The sequence below is a fragment of the Zonotrichia leucophrys genome, chromosome 8, assembly GCF_028769735.1.
Source record: "Zonotrichia leucophrys gambelii isolate GWCS_2022_RI chromosome 8, RI_Zleu_2.0, whole genome shotgun sequence".
Taxonomy (NCBI): Eukaryota; Metazoa; Chordata; class Aves; order Passeriformes; family Passerellidae; genus Zonotrichia; species Zonotrichia leucophrys.
This window is the reverse complement of record NC_088178.1, coordinates 2,952,933-2,968,728: the sequence shown is the minus strand read 5'-3', so window position 1 is coordinate 2,968,728 and position 15,796 is coordinate 2,952,933. Positions and strand designations below refer to the sequence as shown.

At 51.2% G+C, this 15,796-nt stretch overlaps 1 protein-coding gene across 1 annotated transcript in view; it reads left to right on the top strand.

Annotated features, from left to right (window-relative positions):
- Positions 1 to 15,796, top strand: part of CACNA1E (calcium voltage-gated channel subunit alpha1 E) — a 146,226-nt gene that overhangs the window by 86,941 nt on the left and 43,489 nt on the right. Inside the window, exons 10-19 of the mRNA XM_064720512.1 lie at positions 8,909 to 9,024; positions 9,975 to 10,028; positions 10,361 to 10,486; positions 10,727 to 10,936; positions 12,836 to 12,948; positions 13,188 to 13,300; positions 13,419 to 13,550; positions 13,862 to 13,934; positions 14,287 to 14,404; positions 15,074 to 15,141. Coding sequence (XP_064576582.1) covers positions 8,909 to 9,024; positions 9,975 to 10,028; positions 10,361 to 10,486; positions 10,727 to 10,936; positions 12,836 to 12,948; positions 13,188 to 13,300; positions 13,419 to 13,550; positions 13,862 to 13,934; positions 14,287 to 14,404; positions 15,074 to 15,141 — 1,123 coding nt within the window. The remainder of the gene's footprint in view (positions 1 to 8,908; positions 9,025 to 9,974; positions 10,029 to 10,360; positions 10,487 to 10,726; positions 10,937 to 12,835; positions 12,949 to 13,187; positions 13,301 to 13,418; positions 13,551 to 13,861; positions 13,935 to 14,286; positions 14,405 to 15,073; positions 15,142 to 15,796) is intronic.

Sequence of the window (15,796 nt, the reverse complement as noted above, 5' to 3'; positions counted from 1 at the left end):
GGCTCCTCAGTTTTTCTCCCTAAATACGAACAGGCACACACGCACTGGAGTTGCATGCACACTCCATTAAGGGGAGATGGAGCTCCTCCAGGCAGGGTCTTGGAGAGCCAGTTCTGCTGTGGCTTTGGCATTTATTGCTGTGTCTATTAACTTCCCCCCTCTATGGGTGCAATTACGGATCAATTAATTCTGACTGAAAGCAGGAAAAGATAAAAAAGTTGGCCCCGTTCCTCTTTGGGAGCAGGTATGGAGCCCAAGGAGATCTGACTGCTCAGCTTTTAAAGCTGCACGAGCTGCTGAGATAATCCTGGCAGAGGAGAGTCAGTGGGAGCCAGCGAGGATGGAGCATCCACTGAAATGCCATTTTCTACCTGAAGCTGCCTTGTGGCCTGAAGAATTGCCTGTGCTGGAGATTTGCAAAGATCTGCCCTCTTTTTTTTTGTGAAATTGTTCAGTTTTGTTTGGTTTTTTTTTTTTTTCCTCAGCTGTTTCTCACATAAAACAATTTGAAGGTGTGTGTTTGGGCTCTGTCTCTGGAGCAGCAGAGACCTGATGATAGCCACACTGCCCTGTCCCTGCTGCTGGTGTCATGTGCCAGTGGCAGCAGTGCCACCCCAGGAGTGGCCAAGCCTGAGGACTCATACAGAGCTTCGGTACAGAACAGGCTGCATTTTGACTGTTTCCCACCTCCCTTTCCACAGCCTCTGCAGAAAAAATTTGGTTTGCAATCACCCTCCTCCATTCATTGCAGCATCATACTTCTGCTGAGAGCTGGGAGACTCCATCCCCGTATCCAATCTTGCACATCCAGCCCCTTTCCAGGGTGTCAGAGTGGAAAGAGATGCTGCCTGGCTCTCAGGCCAGCCAAGGAGACCTCTGGAAGCTAACAGCAGAGCAAGAAGTCGAGCACAACGGCAAGAAAAATGAAATCTATCTGCCTTGTACCAAACAAGAGAGTAATTTAAATCCTCCTAATTGCTTCCACTCATCCTGGTGATGTTAAGTCTTTTCTCCCTTTAAGTCTTTTCTGCCCCCCACCCCCAGCTCTTACACTGAGCCTTTGAAAGAAACGACTAATGTTATAATTAAAGGATCAAATTGGCAAGATTTCTTTGTCTTAAGATCTTTCTTTCAGGTTGGGTTAGCACTGCGTTCGCAGTCTCCAGAGAGTTTTCTTCAGTTCCTTCAGGAGCCTTCTGCACCATCTTCTGAAATCTTTTCACTTCAGTTAATTTGAATTTTTTTCCCCATCCAATTTGGATGCATAACAAACGATGAATAAAATTAAGTTTTGTAGCAATTAATAATAAGGGTGTTGAGGGAACAAGTGTATGTTTTCAATGGAAAGAGGGTTCTTTTTTCCAGCTCCACACAAAAACCTGGACCCCACACGGCTGAGCGGGATGTGTTGCTTTGAAGCCAAAAACATTGGGAAGAGGATTAATGTCTCAAAGATTCCTGAAAGGAGAAGTGGTGAGCATGCAGGAAATACAGGAAAGCTTATGGGGAGACCATAAATACCCAGAAAGATGTCAACAAATAAAATTCTTTGCTGTAAGAATGGTCAGGCATTGGACCAGGCTGCCCAGGAAGGTAGTGGGATCACCATCCTTGGAAGTGTTCAAAAAACATGTGGATGTGACATTTAGGGACATTCTTAATGGTGAAAATGGTGGATTTGAGGATCTTCAGCTTTTCCAACCTGAATGACTCTGTGATTCTGCACCCAAGAAATTTGGATTTGGAAGTACGAAAGCTTGGAACCTTCACGTTGGCTTTTCCCTGGAATGGTTGTAGGATCTCAGGGCGTGGCTGGGATGAGATGTGAGATGTCTGCACTTGTGCTGTGCTTGGGAAGTCAGTGGCAGAGACCCCTTTTGAAGGGAGGAGTGGGTGTCATGGGGAGGGGGCAGTGATGCCCCTCCCAGGCCCCCCAGCACCACCATGAGTGATGCCCACGCTCCTCACTTGGTTCTGGGGAAGCTCCTTGTCATCACCGTGGTCTTTGGGCACAGGCCAGGCAGAGGAGTCTGGGGGACCTTCATCTCTATTCAGCAGGCAGGTGGGCATCCATATTCATGCCTCTCTGCCGTGCTCTGCTGGGCCACCTTTCTGCCAAGGGCTCCAAGCCCCGTGCAAACAAGCTGCCTGACAAGAGGCGTGCGTGGCTGCTGTGCTGGATCCTCTGCTGCTACAGGGAATAATGACTCCTCTTACAGCCAGCTGGGTGAGAAGGGAAAAAAAAAGCATAAAAAAAAAAAAATCCACAACAAAAAGATGACTCGCTGACTTTCCCCTTTGATTTCTCCTGGCAAATTATTTGCCAGCATGTCTCCGCCGCTTCAAAATTGCTCTTATTCCTGCCTCCTTGCAAATCTGCTCCGTGGACTGCCTGTGGTCTGCGGGCTGTGGGTGAAAAGGCTCCGTTTTGATCCTCTCAACAAGGCACTCAGCAGATAGTGCTTGCTTACAGATTGCTTTGGGACTTGTTTGTTCCAGATTATGGTAATTTCTGTCCTCCTGGTTGATGGCAGCAATCGCGTGGCTCCAGAGATTTGAGCCGGCGGATGGCTTTGGAGATGCCCAGTTCCTCCAGGAGCAGCTCCACCCTGGCAAGGGGTGCTGGGCACTGCTGTTGGGTGAAGAAGGTGTTGACTGGAGTGCTGGAAGCTCCTGGGAAGTTTAATGTGATGAAAGGTTGAAAATTGAAGTGGGGTTTTCTTTCGGTACTACATCTCACCTGCAGCACTGACCACACGCCTTTCATCTGCGGATCGCTGTCACATGCAAAAGGAGACTATAAAGATCTTCTCTGCTTACAGAGGGGATAAAAACTGGAGCATAGGAGGGAAAGGGAGGAGTGACATTTTCCCAGCACTGCATGAGCCAGTGGGAGTGATTGTGAACAAAGCCCGGGGCTCTTGAAGCATTGAAGCTGCGCTGCTTATGCCAGCCCTGCCTGATAAGAGTGAAGCACAATCTCCAGCTCCCATCTCTGCTCCTTCCTGCTGGGGCTGCCAGACCCTCTGCCACCCTTCTGCAGCTTCTTTGCAGCGTAGGCTGAGCGTGCTATTGCTGCCTTTGATGCAGCATTGCAGAGTTCTCTGGGCAGTGGGACAGCAATGCAAACCTCAGCGGTGTTATCCTTGGAAAAATGATGAAATTGAGTTTACAGCTAGAATGTTTGTGGATCTCTTCTCTGCCGTGGTTGATGCAGCCAGAACCCTGCTGGCTTTCTTTGCTGCAGCAGCACACTGCTCACTCATACTGAGCTCATCCCTGGGCCCTGCAGGTCCCTTTCCACAGAGCTGCTCCCCAGCTGGGTAGATCCCAGCCTGTGCTGCCCTCCTGGATTTTGTATTCCCATGTCCAAGACCTTACTTTTGAATCAGAGAATGGCCTGGGTTGGAAAGGACCTAGTAAAGATCATCTCATTCCAATTCTCCTGCCATGGAAAAGGACACTTTCCCTAGACCAGGTTGTTCCAAGCCCCATCCAGCCTTGAACACTTCCAGGGATGGGGCAGCCACAGCTTCTCTTCATGAGATTCTCATTAGCCCACCCTTCCAGCCTGCCCAGATCTTCCTGAAGGATTGTTGTCCCTTCTGAATTCTCCACTTTCCCACTCAATTTGGTATCAGCACACTTGGCCTTGGAGAAATCCAGGTGGACAACCACAAGTTTTCCACAAAGCAGAAGGTTCCCATCAGCATCTGCCCCTTCTTAGCAGGGACAGTGATGTGATGGGTCACCTCAGGGCTGGCATCTCCCAGCTCCTTCCCATTTTACCCTTCCATGTCACCAGCAGCTTGTCAGCTTTCACCTCCCCAGCTCGTGTGAGTGCCAGTGCTCTGTAAATGTGCTCTGCTCAGCAGCTCTGTCACACCCTGGTGACACAGAGCTCCTGTCCCATTGCACGGGGCTGAACAGAGCTGATGGACAGGCAGCACAAGAAATGGGATGCTGCTGGTTGCCTTTCTTTTTGGGCCTCTTCTCCTTCAAGTTCAGAGCAAGGCTTTATTGAGATGGCACAGCTTTGTTATGGAATCACAGAAAGGGTCTGAGGATGAGGGAAGAGACAAGGATCTGACTCCATGTTTCAGATGGCTTGATTTATTATTTTATTATATATATAATATTAAAACTATACTAAAAGAATAGAAGAAAGGATTTCATCAGAAGGCTAGCTGAGAACAGAAAAAGAAAGAATGATAACAAAGGTTTGTGGCTCAGACTCTCTGTCCGAGCCAGCTGACTGTGATTGGCCATTAATTAGAAATAACTCTCTGAGACCAATCACAGATGCACCTGTTGCATTCCACAGCTGCAGATAATCAATGTTTATATTTTGTTCCTGAGGCCTCCCAGCTTCTCAGGAGGAAAAATCCTAAGGGAAGGATTTTTCACAAAAGATGTCTGTGACATGGTCCAACCCCCTGCCATGAGCAGGGACATCTTCAACCAGACCAGGTTGCTGAGAGCTCCACCCAGCCTGGCCTGAGATCTTCTCTGACTCTGGCACTTCAAGTAAACCAAGCAATTACCCTCACTGAAAAACCTGTGGTCTCCTTCAAAGCAGGCACCCAAGCCCTGCAGAGGTTTTGGTGCCTTTTGGACGCCCTTCTGCTGCCTCTGCCGTGGGTTCAGCGCAATAATCCCAGCCTGCAGTGCCAGTGCTGCTGTCACTGTCTGTTTAAACTCAGGTTACAGGCTGCTCAGTCAGTTCAACACTCTCACTTCAGTTCCTGTACACCTCCTGGGTAAATACCATCTGATCCCCCCCCATTTGCAACTGCCTCAGCTGTGTTTGCCACACCGTCTGTTGTCACTTCTGTCCCATAACCACCTCTGACACCCTCCTGGAGGCTCAGAAGCAGTTTTTCCTCAGGCTGTGGTGCTCAGACCTGAAGTGGAGCCATGAGCCAAGACCTGAGGAGAGCAGTGGTGTTACCTGATGTCTTACAGATGGTCTCTCTTGTTATGCATCCCATTATATTTGGGGTTTTTTTCATAGCAGAGTGGTGCTGCTGCCTCACCCTCAGTGTGTAATCCAGTATTTCCCTGATTTCCATCCTGTCCTTTCTGCTGCCTCAAGCTGTTTTAAGGCTGATTTGATAACTGGTTTGCTGGAAATCATCTTTATAATAGAGGCAAGAGGTGATGAATTCATGGCTTTGAAGATAGATGGTTTGTTGTTTCAAAGCATGGAGGCCACAACATTGATGTGACCAGCACTACTTACCTGCTTTGAACTCAAAGATGGTCTAAAATGTAGAAAAAATGGATTGCACTGTCTGTGATACTCTTTGCTCTTAACTTGTTTTTGGTTCTTGGTTTTCTTGTAATTGGTTGTTTGGGGTTTTCTCCTGTTTTCTTGTGTTTTGTTTTTGTTTTTTTCAAGAGGGGACCCATTTTTATGCAGGATGCTTCCATGAGTGATTCTCCCATTGAAACCAGACCTGGTTTTTCCAGTCCTTAGAGCAGATAACATGGGACTAAAACCATCTCTCTCCTGGAGTGAAGGTGGCTGGGGGGCCTGGAGAGGGATGTGGCTGAGCAGGGTGCTGTGCCCAAGGGTCTCCTGCCAGGAGCAGAGATGCTCTCAGGCCACATGAGGGAAATTCCAAGGCTGTGGAGGAGAATTTGCAGGCAGAGGAGTGAAGCATCTGTTCTCCCATTGCCCCAACAGGCTGGGCACGTGGTGTGGGGGAATGGTGCCCTTGGGAGCAGGAGGGCAGATGGCACATTCACCCACAAACCCCACCAGGGCCTTCAGCAATCACTTCTAGAGCTCTCTGAGTGTCTTTGGCTGGGCAGAGAGGGCTGCAGTGACACAAGGTTGGCATCACAGATCTTGGCTGCCAGGGGTGGATGTTTTTGAGCTGGAGCCATTGGGATTTAGGGCCAGAAGACCCAAGTGGAGAAGCAGAGGTGGAGACTGTGCAATCTGCTGGGTTGCTCTGAGCCCCCTTGCAGGGACCCTATGGGGAAACACCACCCAGGGCTCTTTGCAGGCAGAATTTGGCCATCCCTGGTGATGTAACCCCAAGAAAGCAGGAGCAGAGCCTTCAATGGGAGACAGCACCCGCTCTCTGGGCGATGCCAGGCTGCCCTGCCTGTGACTTGGAGCCTTCCCAAGCGTTGTCAGTCACCATGGCTGGCCCTGTTCTCACTCACACACTGTATTATCTCTACCCGTTTGCTGCTGCAAATTGGCTCTGAGCAATCCTTGATCTGTCAGCATCGCCTACCCACTCTCAGATGTCACCAGCCCCCGCTGCTGCCCTGCTTGGGAACGTGTCTCTTGAAATGTAATAATTCATTAACTCGAGATTAACTTTTTTTTTATTCTCCCCCCCTCCCCTTTCTGCCACCCTTTCCTCCTTCTAATGGACAAAAGCAATTAAGCTCCATTAGGGATCAAGTGAGTGGGAAGTGGCTCCCTCAGAGATGCTGCCACAGCTGCATGAACCCTGTCCCTGAGTGTGTGTGGCACCAGCCTCCTGTAAATTAGTGCTCCATGAGCAAAAGGGCTGCCTCAGGAAAAGGGGGAGAGTGCTGCTTGATGAGCACATTTTCCAATGCCCCCATTCCCCTCTGCAGGAAGAGGTGGCCTGAGGCTCAGCTGGTCCTTCTGGGTGGCTTCCACTGGGGGCACATGATGCTGGTTTCTCTTGCCATGCAGCACAAGGAGCTGGAGGACAGAGGGATGGGCAAGCAGGAGGCAGCAGAGAGTGGCCAGGTTCCCAGCTGACACATCAGGAGGAGCTTCCCAAGTTCTCCCACAAGCTGAGAGAGCTGGGGTGTGATGGTGTTCACAGGGGTCTCAGGTTGAGGGAAGAGATGAGGATCTGACTCCATGTTTCAGAAGGCTTGATTTATTATTTTATGATATATATTACATTAAAACTATACTAAAAGAATAGAAGAAAGGATTTCATCAGAAGGCCAGCTAATAATAGAATCAGAAGGAATGAATAACAAAGGCGCTGTCGGACTCTCTGTCCAAGCCAGCTGGGCTGTGATTGGTCATTAATTACAAACATCCAACATGGGCCAATCACAGATCCACCTGTTGCACTCCACAGCAGCAGATAATCAATGTTTACATTTTGTTCCTGAGGCCTCTCAGCTTCTCAGGAGGAAAAATCCTAAGGAAAGGATTTTCTATAACAGATATCTGTGACACTGTGGTTGTTCAGCCTGGAATGGAGAAAGCTCTGGGGAGACCTTAGAGCTCCTTCCAGAGCCTAAAGAGGCTCCAAAGGAGCTGGAGAGGGACTTTGGACAAGGCCATGTAGTTATAAGACAAGGGGAAATGGCTAGCCACTGACAGAGGGCAGGGTTGGATTAGATATTGGGGACAAATTCCACCCTGTGAGGGTGGTGGGGCCCTGGCACAGGGTGCCCAGAAAAGTTGTGGTTTCCCCATCCTTGGAATGTTCAAGGCCAGGTTGGATGGGACTCTCAGCAGCCTGGGGTAGTTGAAGGTGTCCCTGTCCATGGCAAGGAATGTGATGGTCTTTAAGGCCCCTTCCAACCCAAATCACTCTAGGATTTGGTATCTATGGGGTCTGGGAAAAGTGCTGCCAAGGCTGCTGTGGAATTATGGCCCGTGGGGCAGAGCTGGGAGGACCAGAGGACAGGAAACTTCCCCATTGACTTTGACTCCAAACAGCCTTTTCTCATTCCTTGACATCCCAAATTTCCAAACAAAGGGTGGTGAGGGGTGATTGCACAGCCAAAATGCTCCTGCCTTTCCTCCAGCTAGAGCAAGGAGGCATGGCATACCCAAAACTTCCAGTGCATTTCACTGTTGGCTGGAGAGGTCCTTCCTTCTCCCCCATCTCCTCCCACCCTCCTTCCCTTCACTTAGGCTGCTTTTTCTCTCCCTTGCCTTTTGTTTCCCCGCCCCGCTTCCCTGCCCCAGGAAGAAAGTCTCATTTCAGTGTGAAAGGCAGTGCTGGAGGGGGAGTCATTTGTCACTTAATGCCGGAGCGGCAGGAAACTGCACCTTCCTGGGGTGGAATGAAAAGCGCTTGGATTGTCTGGGGATCTTAAACAAGAGATGCAGGGAACATTCCGGGCTTTCCACACAAACACACTCACACACACACACATGCAGAAGCCCACACAGCATCAGGGTGTAATAGCTCAGCTGGGGTAATGCACTTGAACGCTCTCTGCAGCAGACAGAGCAGCTCTTTCCGTTCTTTGGAATAGTTTTTCTTTTTCTGAGGCCTGAGATTGCTGCTGGTCTCTGGGGAGAGAGATGTTCCTCTCACAGAGAGAACAGTGCCATTTGCTCTTTGTAATCACGCTTCCCTCGGAGCATCCTGGGACTGGGAAGGGGCTGAGGGTATAGGATGGAGTTCTGTAGGTGCAGGGAGACTCTGTGCTGGTCATCACACCTGGACAGCTCTTGTGAGACCCTGACATCCAGAGGAGGACAGCCATGTCTCAAGTCCTGGGAGAATACTCCAAGGAGAGGCTAGAAAGGAAAAGGATTCAGAGAAGGAGGTGAAGGGAAGGGACAGGACATTCCCTCCTCCATCCCCTCAGTGCCTCCTCACAATGCCCTGTTTTTGTTCCCTGAAAGGACACACAGAAGCTGAGCTGGCTCTGGAGTTGGGTGGCACTGGGATCATCCTCCCTGAGTGGCAGCAGCTCCCAGCTGGAGCATGCAGGACTGAGCAACCAAGCAGGGTGTTTGCTCACATCCACCCAGTGCTGCTTTTCTCCTCCCTGATCCTTCACCCATCCTCTGGCCATGCTTTGGCTGGGGATACCCATGCACATCCCCAAAACCCACCCTGGTCCCTGCTTCCTGTGCCGTGGCTCCCCAGCCCCCTGGGCATCCTGCTGCCCCTCAGGCCTGCTCTCAGCCCTCCCTTCTGCCCTTCCCCAGGGAGTTTGCCAAAGAGAGAGAGCGCGTGGAGAACCGCCGGGCCTTCATGAAGCTGCGGCGGCAGCAGCAGATCGAGCGGGAGCTCAACGGCTACCGGGCATGGATAGACAAAGCAGGTAGAGGATGGTGCCCAGGGACATCTGGGGGGACAACACACTGCTGCTCCTGTGGGGTGGTGGGGATGGAAAGGAATCCCTGAGTTCTGAAGTGTCCAAGGTGCTCAAGGTGATGTTGAGTGCATGGTGAGGTTGGTACCACCAGGCTGCAGGCAAGGACATCGCCAGCCTCCAGTGAGTCCTCGTGCTCTGTGGCATGAAATTGTCACATTCTGTACACAAACACGCTGCATCTGCAGGGAGGCTGTGAGCAACAGGGCTGTCAGCTCTGCTCTGCCATGGTTTCCTCTCTCCCGGCGTTTGCTGGAGTCCCCTGCAGTGGTGGGCAGTGGGAAAGAAGAGCAGTCAGCAGGGAGAAGGGTTTTCCAGTTAAATCTCCTCCTGGAGCCATCTGGAGGGGATGAACTTACTGGTTCCTACCTCGGGGCTCCTGGACCTGGGCTGGGGGTGGTGGAAGTTCCAGGTTTCCTCCTGACACCAGGCATGACAGCCCGTGGGTGTTGGTTCCCAAACTGCCACAGCCCATGTCCTTGCTTGCTCCTCCTAGGAATGAGGCCAGTGCATTCAGCTCTGGGAAGGGAGGATTTACACTTTCATCCAGTGTTCAGACTTGTAAAAGATGGGTGTCTTCAAATGAGTCCTGAGCACCAGACGTCAGTTTTAGCCCTGGGCTGGGTTGATTGAGCCCCAGACCTGCTTAGAGATTTCAACTTCTTCCATGAGCTGAATGGCAGTGGAGAGAGAAGGGCTGATCACAAGTAATTCTCTTTTCTGATGCAATGTTTGGTAGCTGACACTTGTCACCCTCCAGAATTTGCTTTTGGGCCCTTAACCAATACTTGGTAAGAGTTTGCAGAGCCAGCCTCCGGGGTGGGGGAAGTTCTTAAGTAGCAGGCAGTGACGTGTGACATTGCCTTGTCTCCTGATGCTGAACTGTGTGTTTTGCGTAGAGGAAGTCATGCTGGCTGAAGAGAACAAAAATTCGGGGACCTCAGCCTTAGACGGTAAGACCAGCAATGCCCTTAAAATCTGCCTGCCCTTCCTTCTGCCTGCCTGGAGCTGGAAGCTCAGACCCTCCAGCTGTGATGGGGAGGCCCCAGTGGGGTCTGCAGCCCAAGAGAGGGGTGAGGGGAGGTGGATTGGTGCCCTAACTCCTGAGAGAGCGTGGATGCTGTGTCTGATCCCACACAAGGGACAGCTCTGGAGTAGCATCACCTGGGTCTCTTTGTCCTGTTACCAGACCTGAGTTCTGATCACCAGGTCCTGATCCAACGGGCTGGCTATGGTCAGAGTTGGGCCACTGAGACTCCAACAGCTGTTCCTCTTGCCTTGCCAGTGCTCAGGAGAGCCACCATCAAGCGGAACCGCACGGATGCCATGTCGGGTGACGAGCACTGTGTCGACATCGCCTCCGTGGGCGAGCGGAGGCTGGCGCAGAGGAGACGTCTCAATCCAACCTTGGGTCAGTGCAGTCTGCAGCTTGCTCCCCCCAAACCTCTGTCAGCTGGTTGGGTTCCCAGAGCCCCACCCATCGTGTGGAGAGTGTCACAAACCAGACATCTCTGCTAGTTTAGCAGCGAACCTCCTGCTGCCACATAAAAATTCTCCAGATGCGTTGCGCCCCATAAGAGCAATGTCCTGCCTCATATCACAGGAGAGGCTGGAGCATCCAACTCCTTGTTCCCCTTCTTTTTCCCTTTAGGCAACCCCTCAAGTAACTCTGGCCTCAAAGGTGCCAGGGTGGACGGTGCCTCCTACTTGCGGCACAAGGAGCGGCTGCTGCGCATCTCCGTGCGCCACATGGTCAAATCCCAGGTCTTCTACTGGATCGTCCTGAGCCTGGTGGCTCTCAACACTGCCTGCGTGGCCATTGTCCATCACAACCAGCCAGCCTGGCTCACCCACTTCCTCTGTGAGTGCCTGGCCTTGGTGTGGGTGGGAGAGCATTGCAGCACACTTATTGCCGGCTGGGGGCTCTTTACAAATCACAAATGGGACAGGACTGCTGGGAACGTGCCTTGAGCGGTTTGATTTTCCACCATCAGTCTCATTACTGGTTATGAGAATGGGAAGATGCCACCAGCTCACATCTCAGGCAGCAGACAAAGAACTTAATGTTACAACTTACTTTATAAGTTTTCTGACCAATCACACAAAGCCAAAGCACACTGACAGTAGTTCTGTCCAACCACTATAAAGCACAGGTACTTTTGGTTAAACAATGCTTGCTTATTTTGAATGCAATACCTGTTTGTAAGCCTTAAAACACAAGGCACAGAGCTCTATTGTTAAGCTTCAACCTAATATCTTGCTAGATAAACTTTTCTGTAGCTTAGAGAGTTATTCTAGCCAAGCGTTAATACACAGACCATTGTTGTATTTGTCCTTGCTTTTCTACTTTTTAAATAATTTTTCTGCTGACCTATCTCATGGCTGCTGCTTAGCTCTAATCAGTTTTACTGTCTCTGAGGCCTGCCTTTTGCAGCTTTTCCAAAACCCTCTGATTTTGTGGATTCCCACAATTCCCCCCTCTCTCTTCACCTAAAAAGAAACTTTCATAATCGTGTAATTTATTACTTGCGTTTCGTAGCCACAGTCCTGCTGGTGTGGAGCTGGGTGGGGAATAACCTCAGCTCCATCCATTGTTGATAACAAAGACCATGTAGAGGTGTTTAATTCAGCTTTGCCCTTGGCTCCATGGCCACTGAGGGATGTCTCAGCCTTGTGAGCAAACACGGAGGAGTTTTGCTGCCTCTGTGTCCTTCAGGTCTGACGTGTTTGTCATGAGAGAGAAACACTGCCAGTCCCTGTGGAGTTTATCCCAAAATTGTGAACATTGGTGATGGAAAGCTTGCTGAAGAACCACCTTTGAATGTGCACAAGCCATTGCTGGAAAGGTGTAAATTTGCAGGGATGAGACTGGTCATGGCAGAACGCCCTGGTTAAAATCCTTGTGCAGAGAGCATGGTGAAGGAATCCCAGGCTTGGAGATTCCCAGTTATGGAGCCTCCCTGAGCCCAGCATAGCCAGAGCACAAGGTCAGGTCTTGGAAGCACTGCATCTTTAAGGACACTACATCTTTAAGGTGTAGTGTCCTTAAAGGACACTGCAGCATGGGCTACTGCAGGGCAGCGTGGTCAGCCCCACATGTGTCACTCCTGAGCTGCTGCAGTGGGGACAGTGCTGCTTTCTCAGGTGTGTTATTCTTCCTCACCTTGAAAATGTCCCTGTCAAGCCCCAGCTCTACCCAAATCTGCAGCAGTAGGCTCAGGCTTGCCAGGCTTCCAGCACGCTGCAGCGTGGTGTGGCAGCTGGTCGTGGTGAGAAGCATCTTCTTGGAAAGGTGAAGAGACAGGCTCTTGCCTGCTAAATGTTCATGAAATAGCTGGAAAGGCTTTTCAGTGGCTCTTGGCTGTTTGGGCCTGTTTCCCTGGCTGAATTCCAGCCATGCAATGATTTTAATCCAGATTGATAATATTCCCCTCCAGTGTCCTGTGGTTGATGCCTTTGTAGGTTTAATGCCAAAGAGCTGCACTGCTCCGTGCTGGCCATGTCTGGTCCTGTCAATCCCCTGGGACACTGGTACCTCTTCCCTGAACGATTAACTCGTGGGCCTGATGCTCTGTTACATACAGAGGTTTAGCTCCACATGGATCAAATTCCCTCCTCCCAAATCCTGAGAGTTTGGGGATGCAGCATGGTCCTTGACTTGTTCCATCTCTGTGGTGTGCTGGATGCTCAGCTGGTGGGTGCATGCAGCATGCTCCCACACACCTCAGTGCCTCCAGCACGCTTGGGTTTTGTCTTCCAGACTATGCAGAGTTCCTGTTTCTTGGGCTCTTCCTTCTGGAGATGTCCTTAAAGATGTACGGGATGGGGCCACGCCTTTACTTCCATTCTTCCTTCAACTGCTTCGACTGTGGGGTGAGCGGCCCCAGGGATGCTGGGGATGTGGGGAAAGGTGTTTGGCAGGGCTCTGCAATGCAAGGCACCAAGGGGGAGATCGGGATGGCCCTCACAGTGGTCAGGGAGCACTTTCTGGCAGGACAGCCTGAGACACCAGGTCCTGGATGGGGTGGTGGGTGCCTCATCTTTGGGGATGTTAAAATTCCCTGCAGCAGCCCATCCTGAGTCTTTGACTTGTGGCTGTGTCTGCTTCTCAGGTCACAGTGGGAAGCATCTTCGAAGTGGTTTGGGCTATATTCAGACCAGGAACCTCTTTTGGGATCAGTGTCCTACGAGCTCTTCGTCTCCTGAGGATATTTAAAATAACCAAGTGAGTACCCACCATCAGTGCCTGTTACCCTGTCTCAGACTGTGGCTGCAGCCCAGATCCAGTCCCTTCTGCTCTCCAGCATCACTGGCAGTGCTCCAGCAATATCTCTGTTTTCTAGGTACTGGGCATCCCTGAGGAATTTAGTGGTCTCACTGATGAGCTCCATGAAATCTATTATCAGTCTGCTCTTCCTCCTCTTCCTCTTCATTGTAGTATTTGCCCTGCTGGGAATGCAACTGTTTGGAGGCAGGTATGTCATTTCAAGGCTGAGGAACAGGGGTTTCTTGGTGTTATAGCCAAGTGAGGACACCCTCTACAGGGGCCCAGCAAGACTGTACCTTCCCCCTCCATGTCCTCCCACACAAAAATCCCTGCTCAAGGGTTGCCTCTGGGCTGTGTGGGCTCTTCTAGCCAGGAGACCTTCTGGCTTCTGGCACCGAATGCTCAGGAGACCTTTCCTAGAGTGGGGAAAGGTTCTCCTAAAGACAAGAGAACTGGTAGCACAGCAGCAGTCAGGGGTTTGTTGACCTTAGTATTTCACCCACCTGGTTCCCTTTGCAGGTTTAATTTCATGGATGGGACTCCCTCGGCCAACTTTGACACCTTCCCTGCAGCCATCATGACAGTGTTCCAGGTAGGAGCTGGGCTGCCAGGAGACCCAAGCAAAGGGACTTGGCACCACCTGGTTTGTCCCCCATGGCTGGGAGGGGCTCTTTACAACAAACAAGCTCCCCTCTATCAGCTGTTGCTTCCTCCCTCTTCTGCACAACAAAGTGGATGGAAAGAGGTGGAAACTCTGTTCCAGAAGGTGAAGAGTTCCAAAACTCTTCTGAGGAGGCTTTGAATCCTCATCAGGGCGCAGTGGGATGTCCCTCAGGTGCTGCAGAGCTGGGCTATCCACTGCAGAGAGTCCCTGTATGTGCTGGCACAGATGTGCAGGGGATGGGCCGTGCAGGTGACAGAGCTGCTGCCTGGTGTCCCCGCAGATCCTGACGGGCGAGGACTGGAACGAGGTGATGTACAACGGCATCCGCTCGCAGGGAGGCGTGCGCTCAGGGATGTGGTCCTCCATCTACTTCATCGTCCTCACCTTGTTTGGGAACTGTATCCACCGGGCTGCTGGGCTTTCCGTGCTGACAACCCCACCTCCTCATCCTCCCCGGGGGCATCCCCTTCACAGAATCCCAGAATCACCGAATAATGAGGTTGGAAGAAACCTCCAAGATCACTGAGTCCAACCCATGCACTAACACCTCAACTAGACTATAGCACCAAGTGCCATGTCCAGTCTTTTTTTAAACACATCCAGAGATGGTGATTCTACCACCTCCCTGGGAAGAGCATTCCAGTACTTTATTATTCTTTCTGTGAAAAACTTTTTCCTAATATCCAACCTACACCTTCCCCGACGTAGCTTGAGACTGTCTCCTCTGGTTCTGTCAGTGCTGCCTGGAGAAAGAGACCAACCCCAGCTGTCTGCAACCTCCCTTCAGGAAGGTGCAGAGAGCAATAAGGTCACCTCTGAGCCTCCTCTTCTCCAGGCTAAACAGCCCCAGTTCCTTCAAACCTTCGTCATAGAAATGTCCTTCCCCTCCCAGCTGAGGGACACCCACCACGCACCTGTGGGTGCCCCAAGGGCAGAGAAGGAGCCGTGGGGAGGGGCACTGAGGGCTGTGGGATGGGTGAGGAGTTTGTGCCTCTGGCTGGGCTCCTTGGGAGCTGCAGATACACATGTCCTTAACACACGGCTTGTGCATCCTTAGCTGCTCTCAGATACTCTGCTGAACGTCTTCTTGGCCATCGCCGTGGACAACCTGGCCAACGCCCAGGAGCTCACCAAGGTTTGTTCCTGCTGCTCCTTCTCCTTCTCCCGGGGACAGAGTGGGGGCAAAGCCATTTAGGCTTTGATTTGGGAGAATGCTTAAACCTGCTGGTCTTTCCAGGAGTACCCACGCTTCAAGTATGGCTTTATTTCTCCATTTAAACTCCCCAGCCCTGCTTGCCATCAGTCAGATGGAGATAACCCTCATCTCTTAGGTGGGACCTGATGTGGGGACTCTTATCTGCCCGAGCACTCTGGAGATGTGGAGTGGGAAACATTTTCCAGTGATGCCAGTATTTATTTCCCATTTGCCCACAGATGTGGGCAGCAGATGTGATTTAGGATGCAATTTAGGCTGGTGCTCAGCTGCTTTTAAGACCATGCTGGGGAATATTTGTGGAACTCGAAATTGTTGGGGTACCATCTGGGTAATGGTGAGCAGGAGAGAGCTGCAATGGTCAGTGCCACTCTTTGGAGCAAACCAGTGATCCTGTGGTGCCCAGATTTTTGTGGAGCTGGTGCTGTTATGTCCCTGGGGCTTACTGGAGATTTCCAGATTTACCGGTGTAAATCTGACCGCAAAGGGGGCATGGTTTGCCTGAGGGGTGTGTGCCGGGGTCCTCCCACGGTGGGAGGGTGCAGATGGCACCTCCAGGGGAGCCCCACGGGTATCA